This window comes from Sphaeramia orbicularis, chromosome 18, assembly GCF_902148855.1.
Source record: "Sphaeramia orbicularis chromosome 18, fSphaOr1.1, whole genome shotgun sequence".
NCBI classification, from domain to species: Eukaryota; Metazoa; Chordata; class Actinopteri; order Kurtiformes; family Apogonidae; genus Sphaeramia; species Sphaeramia orbicularis.
In genome coordinates, this window is record NC_043974.1 from 42,632,285 (window position 1) to 42,641,866 (window position 9,582).

The 9,582-nt window shown below is 41.5% G+C and overlaps 1 protein-coding gene across 1 annotated transcript; it reads left to right on the forward strand.

The window, feature by feature from the left end:
- The first annotated feature begins 2,379 nt into the window (after positions 1-2,379).
- Positions 2,380-7,924, forward strand: wdr55 (WD repeat domain 55). Its single transcript, XM_030162382.1, has 4 exons — positions 2,380-3,041; positions 4,697-4,803; positions 6,213-6,482; positions 7,577-7,924. Exons 1-4 carry the CDS (start codon positions 2,493-2,495, stop codon positions 7,917-7,919), a joined length of 1,269 nt encoding a protein of 422 aa, XP_030018242.1. The 5' UTR covers positions 2,380-2,492; the 3' UTR covers positions 7,920-7,924.
- Positions 7,925-9,582: the final 1,658 nt, after the last annotated feature.

Here is a 9,582-nt window from a genome sequence, read left to right on the forward strand (position 1 = left end):
CAGGAAATGTCAAAGACGGTCATGCATGTACGACTGTTTAATATGTGACTATGACTCAAATGTCAGTCATATAGTGAATATTTATGTACTTTTTCTTCTTTTGCCAAATCTCTTCACTCAGCTTTTTTTTTTTTTTTTTTACAAAACACATTCACAAATCAATAACAGCAAACATCAACAAGAGGACATCACATCACTGTCTGAATCAGATCAAGCTGCAGCATCAAAGACGTCCATGAACGGTTGCCATGTTTGATCAAATACTTCCAATATGCCCCTCAGTAATAATCTTATATTTTCAAACTGTAAATATTTCATTAGGCTGGGGGGGGGGGTCCATTTTAACAGAATTAGTCTGTACTGCTAAATTCAGGTCAATGATGGAAAATACACTTTTAATCTCAAGATAAAAGAAGGGACTTGTTTGGGTCCCTGATAGTGAATGTCACTGAAAATCAAACAAAGAATCTTTAAAATGAAAATGAAAAATGAGGCTAACCCTACATTATTAGAGTAGATTAGACTTTATTGATGCCACAACGGTGAAATTCAATGATCAAGGCAGCAACAGATTAAAGTGCAAGAAAAATCTTATTCTAAACAATGTAAGTATTATTTCTAAGCTCTATCAAGGCCTGTTAAAAGCAAAGGAAACTCAAGAGATTATATTAAAAAAAGATGGGAGAAAGAATTGAATAATAATAATAATTGATTAGATTTATACAGCGCTTTTCTATGAACACATACTCAAAGCGCACACAGTGGATCCATTATTCATTCACTCTCACATCCTCCCTCTGGTGGTGGTAAACTACATCTGTATCCACAGCTGTCCTGGGGCAGACTGACTGAAGCGTGGCTGCCAATCCGCACCTACGGCCCCTCCCACCACCACCGAACATTCACACACCAGTGTGAGTAGCAGCACCGGAGGCAAGGGGGGTGAAGTGTCTTGCCCAAGGACACAACAGCACATGGACAGAGTGGGATTCGAACCGCCAACCCTTCGGTTATTGGACGACCCGCTCTACCAACTGAGCCATGGCCGCAGGAAATGTTGGTGACATCATGTTCTAGCACAATTTCACCAGAGGTTTCCTCGCTGGAATACTGTTATATCATGTGAACAATGGGACAGTATGTGTGAATCTGCTACTGCTACCTCCTCTTCAGCCTACTAGCGAGAATTTTACTAGAAACATTTAGTACGGTTCTTAATAACGCCAAAGCAACAGTTCAGTAAAAACTTGAGTGCTTCTGCATGCTGGAGGGGTTGTGTGGACACGGAGTCAAACCACTCACATGTTTTGGTCCTGTACAAAAATTACAACTTTTTGGAAAGATGTTGGAACAAAATAGAACAGATTCTGGGTTTTGAACTGCAGCAACCCACACTGTCACTTCTGTTGGGAGATTTTCCCGATGATTCGACGGTGAATGACAGGTACCTCCTGAAGATTTTTGGTGCTGCAGCAAAGAAAACAATCACCCAAAGATGGCTTCGGCCTGAGCCACCAGTGTTGGAAGACTGGATGAGTACAGTGGATGAAATCCACAAAGGGGAGAGGTTTGCATTTATGTTAAGGCTGCAAGCGGAACTCTACAGGAGAAGGTGGAGTAAATGGACTGACTTTTTTAAGGACAGCTAATGTGAGATCTGACAGACAGAGGACTACTGCTCAAATTTAATATGAATGACTTATAACACAGGTGTCAAACATGCGGCCTGAGGGCCAAATCTGACCCACCAAAGGGTCCAGTCTGGCCCCAGGGATGAATTTGTGAAATGCAAAAATTACACTGAAGATATTAACAATCAGTGGTGTCAAAATCATTTTAATTCAGGTTCCACATACAGACACATACAGTCCAATTAGATTTCAAGTGGGTCAGACCAGTAAAATATTATCAGAATAACCTATGAATAATGATACCCCAAATTTTCTCTTTGTTTTTTGGTTTAAAAAAAGTAAAATTACATGAAAATGTTTACATTACCAAACTCTACTTTTACAAAAAAATGTGAATAACCTGAACAAATATGAACAAACGGAAATGTCTTTAAAAAAGTAAATGCAATTTGATCAATATTCTGCCTGTTACTAAATGTTTTGTGCGATTGTAACGCACACATGTAAATGATAAACTGATAAACCGAGGCAGAATATTGTTAAAATTGCACTTGTTTTTCTTAAGACATTTCAAGTTGTTCACGTTATTCAGATTTTTAAGGAAACTTCGTCAACGTAAACCTGATCATAATAGAATTTTACTTTTTTCACTGGTATTATTTTACTGGTCCGGCCCACTGCAGATCAAACTGGGGCGAATGTGGAACTGAACTAAAATGAGTTTGACAGCATTAGTATAAACTAAAACCAAACCCAGTCCGTTTTTACTTTATTTTTCGGTTCCGTCCATCCGTCCACTAGGGGGCAGTGTGACATGTTCAGGTACATCAGGAGCGTAGAAGAAGAAAGAATGAAAACAATATGGCGGCTCCCACGGAACACGTTGAAGTCTCCTCCTCTTCAGCAGATCCAACAGAAACACCCGAACCCAAACCTCCTGAACCCACCAGAGACCCAGAATCCTCCGATTCAGAACCCGCTGGTCCAGACCCACATGAGGACGAAGACGAGGACGGAGGTGAACCGGCGGCTCCAAAGGTCCGTGAAACCCCGGAGGACATCCGGCTGGAGGCCATCGCCAACACGGTGGCTGTGCACCCGGGGCGGGACGTCCTGGTGTGCGGGGACGTGGACGGGGACGTGTACGCCTTTTCCTACTCGTGCACGGAGGGCGAGACCCGGGAGCTGTGGTCGTCCGGACACCACCTGAAGTCCTGCCGCCAGGTCCGGTTCTCCGCGGACGGACAGAAAGTGTTCACCGTGTCCCGGGACAAGGCGGTGCACGAGCTGGACGTGGAGAGGGGACAGCTGGTCACGAGGATCCGAGGGGCCCACGCGGCTCCGATTAACAGTCTGCTGCTGGTGGACGAAAACATCCTGGCGACCGGAGACGATAAAGGCACCCTGAAGGTCTGTACCACTACCCACAATGCACCACAGTCTGTACCCACTACCCACAATGCACCACAGTCTGAACCCTGTTCTCACTACTCACAATGCACCACAGTCTGTACCCACTACCCACAATGCACCAGTCTGTACCACTACCCACAATGCACCACAGTCTGAACCCACTACCCACAATCCACCACAGTCTGAACCCACTACCCACAATGCACCACTATCTGAACCCTGAACCCACTACCCACAATGCACCACTATCTGAACCCTGAACCCACTACCCACAATGCACCACAGTCTGAACCCTGTTCTCACTACCCACAATGCACCACAGTCTGTACCACTACCCACAATGCACCACAGTGTGAACCCACTACCCACAATGCACCACACTCTGAACCCTGTTCTCACTACTCACAATGCACCACAGTCTGTACCACTACCCACAATGCACCACAGTCTGAACCCACTACCCACAATGCACCACACTCTGAACCCTGTTCTCACTACTCACAATGCACCACAGGCTGAACCCACTACCCACAATGCACCACAGTCTGTACCACTACCCACAATGCACCACAGTCTGAACCCACTACCCACAATCCATCACAGTCTTAACCCACTACCCACAATGCACCACAGTCTGTACCCACTACCCACAATCCACCACAGTCTGAACCCACTACCTACAATGCACCACTATCTGAACCCTGAACCCACTACCCACAATGCACCACTATCTGAACCCACTACCCACAATGCACCACTATCTGAACCCACTACCCACAATCCACCACAATCTGTACCCACTACCCACAATCCACCACAGTCTGAACCCACTACCTACAATGCACCACTATCTGAACGCTGAACCCACTACCCACAATGCACCACTATCTGAACCCACTACCCACAATGCACCACTATCTGAACCCACTACCCACAATCCACCACAGTCTGAACCCACTCCTGAACCCACCCCTCGGGTCTGAACCCACCCCTCAGGTCTGAACCCACTGAACCCACCCCTCAGGTCTGAACCCACTGAACCCACTCCTCATAGCAGTATCTTCTTCACTCCAGATTCCACACATTCACAGTCTTTAGAACTGGAGGCAGAGGAACCTCAGTCTGAAACTGGTGGATAACGTGTGTGTAGTTCTGGACAGACTGGTGACCCTCTGCCAGTCTGTACTGATGACAGCCTCACATCCTGGTTTTAAACCCAGTCTGTCACTAACCTGGTACCAGTTAACGTGGTTAGTTGGAAAATGTTTCTCCAGCTGTTTTTTTTTTTTTTTTTAGTGTCACTGAGCTTTTCGTTGCCCCTGTCCCAACTTTTCTGAGATGTGTTGGGTTGGAAATCCTTGTATTCTAGTTATTTACATGTTACACCAGACTGGTTTAGAATTTATCTTGTACTTCATGTTCATCTTGTGTCTTTTACATCCTGTTCCTCCTCTAGTTTCTTGAACTTTCACTCAGGATTAAATGTCATCCATTTAACTTTGATAAATAATGAACTGATACTAATCACTGAATCCACTGACTGGTTTGTGTATTTATTAGTTCTGAGTCCATGTGTTCATCTGTTTGTGTTTGTGTTCTGTTTTTCTTTTGTTTTTGTTTTTTGTTTTGTTTTGTTTTGTGTCATTGTGAAGGTTTGGGACATGAGGAAAGGGACGTCCATCATGGATCTGAAACACCATGACGATTACATCAGTGACATAGCAGTGGACCAGGCCAAGAGGATCCTGCTCACCGCCAGGTAATACTACTGCTGGAACTGCAGGACCGCATCCCATAATACTCTGCTGTATGACAGGTGTCAAATTCAGTTTAGATCTGGTTCCACATTCACCCTGATATGACCTCAAGTGGGTCAGACCAATACAGTAATAACTAGAAGCACTCGGAGAGCGCAGACCTCCGCCAAGGCTGATCAGTGGGCCCCCCCACCCCCGATCACCACCAAAATGTAATCATTTCTTCCTTATCCCATTTCCAACAAACCCTGAAAATTTCATCCAAATCTGTCCAGAACTTTTTGAGTTATGTTGCACACTAACGGACAGACAAACAAACAAACAGACAGACAAACAAACAAACAAACCCTGGCAAAAACATAACCTCCTTGGCGGAGGTAACAATAATATATAAATGATGTCAACTCCAAACTTTTCTCTATGTTTTAGAGCGAAAAAAGTAAAATTACATGATGAAAATATTTACATCTACAAACTATCCTTTAAAAAAATGCAAATAATATGAACAACCTGAAATTTCTTAAGAAGAAAAATAAGTGCAATTTTAACAATATTATGTCTCAGTTTATCGTTTACACATGTGCATTACAACTTATATATTGCACTGGATCTATAAATACACTAAACATTTAGTAACAAGCAGAATATTGGTCAAATTGCATTTACTGTTCTTGTACATTTCAGGTTTTACACATTTTGTTTGAAAGGATAATTTGTAAATGGAAACATTTTCATTTAATTTAACTTTTTTTACACTAAAACCTTGTCTTTAATTTTACCTTGTATCTTTATTACCTGTATATATCATTATATGTTGTACATATTTCTTATCTGTAGTATAAAGTTAGCTTTTGTATATTTTAGTAGTATTTGTATATTTAGTATTTGATCTTTGTAGTTTTTGTATGTTGTTAATATTTTTCAGTATTTTGTGTGATATTTTTTTTTGTAGCATTTTTACACTTGAAGTGTCAAGCAGAAACATAGCCTTATTCTATTCTATTCTATTCTATTCTATTCTATTCTATTCTATTCTGTTCTGTTCTGTTCTGTTCTGTTCTATTCTATTCTATTCTATTCTATTCTATTCTATTCTATTCTATTCTATTCTGTTCTGTTCTGTTCTATTCTATTCTGTTCTATTCTATTCTATTCTATTCTATTTCACTGGTCTGACCCACTTGAGTCCATCGGGCTTCATGTGGCTCCTGAATTGTAATTTTTGCCTTTTATAAATTCCTCCCTCTTGGACCCTTTGGTGGGCTGGTTTGGCCCACAGGCCGTATGTTTAATCCTCTACTATATGGAATGTGATGGAAACAGGTTTACTCTCCTCTTCTAATTATACAGTCATACTTTTTGACCAGATATCCATTTCTTGGCATCTTTAACCTAAACTCATCTTTGACAGTGGTGACGGTACTTTGGGCGTCTTCAACATCAAGCGGCGGCGCTTCGAGCTGCTGTCGGAGTACCAGAGCGGAGACCTGACCTCAGTGGCCCTGATGAAGAGGGGCAAGAAGGTGGTCTGCGGGTCCAGTGAGGGGACCATCTATATCTTCAACTGGAACGGCTTCGGAGCCACCAGCGACCGCTTCGCTGTCAAAGCTGAGTCTGTGGACTGCATCGTCCCCGTCACCGACAGCATCATGTGCACCGGCTCCATGGACGGGTACATCCGGTAAGAGGGGAAAGGATTGGGGGGGGGGCACTGGTGCAACACACTCACACTGAAACATGTTTGAGTGACCTTTAGTACATTTTAACTTTTTATTTTCAGTTGTTGGACTTTGAGACCCAAATGGACCAAGTGTGTTTTAATGTAGTTTAAGCAGTTGTTTATTATACTAAAAATATTTTTAATGGTGTAAAATAATTTGAGCTGATGCTTTAATGGTCCAAAATTAGTTTGGACCTGGTTTATGATCATCAATTATTTGTCCACGATGTTTTTAACAGGGTTCCCGCAGGGTCTTAAAAAGTCTTAAAAGTCTATAGTATTAAATTTGATATGGTAGGTCTTAAGCCACATTGCCATAAATTTGTTCACTGTGTTGTGTTAAATGTGTCGTTAAATGTTCAAGCTGCAAAGAAAGTAACATTAGTCGACTCAGTTCCACCCGTTCCAACCCGACAATTTACACTGAAATTAGGAACCAGTTCTCATTAACTCTGCAGCCCCCAATGAGAAATGACTCTGAATGGTGGGAATCAAGGCACTGGAGTAAATAAATACATTTTCCTAAATTCTAGGAGTCAGGAATTTTTGCCAGTGTGGCCATGAAACAGGCTGTGAATTTTGAAATTGGGGATTAAATTCTGTTCTAAGTAGTCTTAAAAAGGTCTTAAAAAGTCTTAAATTTAACCTGGAGGAACCCTGTTTTAATGGTTACATTAGCTAAAATTGTCAAAAAAAACAAACAAACTGTGGTTTAAGACATGGGTTAAGGTTGTAAATACTGGTCTGAAATTGTTTTTAATTGTTCAAAATGGTTCAAAAGTGTGTTCGTGATGGTCTATTTTCTGGCTCAAATTAGTTTATTGGACTGAAAGTGTTTTTAATGTCTGAAATGATTCATGGCTTTGAGGTTTCTTTATGGTTTAAGACATGGGTTAAGGGTGTAAATGCTTGTCTGAAATAGTTTTTAAGAGTTTAATTTGATTCAAACTTATGTTTCTGATAGTCTATTAAATGGTTCGGGCTCATGGTTTAGAGGTTTCTTTATGGTTTAAGTCATTTGTTGGTCTAAGTTTGTCGTCTTTCTCCTCCGTCAGAGCCATCAACCTGCTCCCTAACCGGGTCATCGGATGCATCGGCCAACACGTGGGCGAACCCATCGAGGAGCTCGCCACATCCTGGGACTCCCGCTTCCTGGTCAGCACGGGCCACGACCAGCTCATCAAGTTCTGGGACATTTCCAGTTTACCGAACACAACAGTCAACGAGTACCGCAAGAGGAAGAAGAAAGACGGCAGGATGAAGTCTCTCACCAAGAAAGCACACGGAGACAATGACTTCTTCTCAGGACTTGTAGAGGAAACGGAGAAGAAAGAACAAGACAATGAAGAAGAGGAGGAGGAAGAGGAAGATAGCGACAGTGACAGCGGCAGCGATTAAAAAAACAGTATTTCATGTTCGATGTGTAAATGAATCGGTGCCTTTGAACTGTGGATTTTCACACAGACGTACAGAGGAAACTGTTTCCTTGATGAACGAGCTTTAAAACCTGCAAACGCTGCAAAATAACTGTTTGCATCTGTTTAATGGGTTCTTGTGTGGGTGCTTGTGTTTGTACATTTATACTTGGATTCTTTTGTGAAAGTACGATGAAAGTAAAATGGGATTTCTAACAAAAAGGGTATTGGAACCTGTCATCATTATTTGGATACAATGATACAGTTAGATGTTATGGGTGATATGTAAATATTTAGATTAGTTTAGTTTAGATTAGATTAGATTAGATTTTGTACACAAAAAAACAATATTACTGTATTTTCACAATAACTATACATTCGGCATATTGAATAGAATAGAATAGAATAGAAGCAGAAAATACTTAAAATGCAAAAAGACTATAAAAAACACAATTGGTCCTAAAATTTACTGAGCACCATACAGTTTAATTTTGTGCCTCTCTTGTAAGAAAATGCAAAAAAGATACAGTTAATGAGAAAGTAAAGGGAGATCAAAGATACAAGTCATGTAAAACATGTACAGATGATGAGTAATGTTCATTACAATGTCACTAAGTACCTTCACAATTATTATTTTATTTAAACACTTATAAATTAAAACAAAGTAATTTCTCTGCTTTTCTATATTTATTTATTTGTTTATTGTTATTATTTTACAATCGATTATTTAAGATAAGATAAGATAAGATATTCCTTTATTGATCCCACAATGGGGAAATTCACAGTGTTAACAGCAGCATAGAAACATACACATAGACATACACATTCACGTAAAACAGTCATATAAATTTGAATAAAAGAAAAAAGTGTTTAAAAAAGGAGAGTGCAAATATGCTTTGGTATGTAGTGCAATGGTTATAAATATAGAAAAAAAAAAATATATATATATAAATATGGATTTGAATATATGTATATATATATATATACAACATTAGATGGAATGGAGGGAGGGTTGTTATTACACCACATATGTGGTGATCTTCTGGGAGCAGGACTGGTTGTGCAGTCTGACAGCAGAGGGAAGGAAGGACCTGCGGTATCTGTCCTTCGTACAGCGTGGGTGAAGAAGCCGGTCACTGATGGTGCTTTCCAGGGCTCTTACAGTCTCATGTAGGGGGTGGGAGACATTGTCCATGATTGATGACAGCTTTGTTATCATTCTTCTGTCCCCCACCACCTCGACTGGATCGAGACTGCAGCCTAGGACCGAACCGGCTTTCTTCACCAGTTTGTTCAGTCTTTTCCTCTCTGCTGCCGTGATGCTGCTGCTCCAGCAGACCACACTGTAAAGGATGGCCGTTGCAACTGCAGACTCGTAAAAGGTCCTCAGGAGAGCTTTCTGCACACCAAAGGACCTCAGTCTCCGCAGTAGGTGGAGTCTGCTTTGGCCCTTTTTGAAAAGGGCCTGGGTGTTGGCAGCCCAGTCCAGGTTATGGTTCAGGTGAACACCCAGGTACTTGTAAGAGTCCACTATCTCAATGTCTGTACCCTGGATGTTCACTGGGGAGGGAGGGGAGGCCTTGTGCCGGCGAAAGTCCACCACCAGCTCCTTTGTCTTTCCAGCATTAATCTGGAGGCAGTTCCGC

What these genes read in the sequence shown, in the direction of transcription:
- wdr55 (XM_030162382.1), top strand. Translation starts at nt 2,493, where the DNA reads ATGGCGGCTCCCACGGAACACGTTGAAGTCTCCTCCTCTTCAGCAGAT. An exon ending in AGGATCCTGCTCACCGCCAG is followed by an intron (nt 4,804 to 6,212) that starts GTAATACTACTG and finishes CATCTTTGACAG; the next exon opens with TGGTGACGGTACTTTGGGCG. An exon ending in TCCATGGACGGGTACATCCG is followed by an intron (nt 6,483 to 7,576) that starts GTAAGAGGGGAA and finishes CTCCTCCGTCAG; the next exon opens with AGCCATCAACCTGCTCCCTA.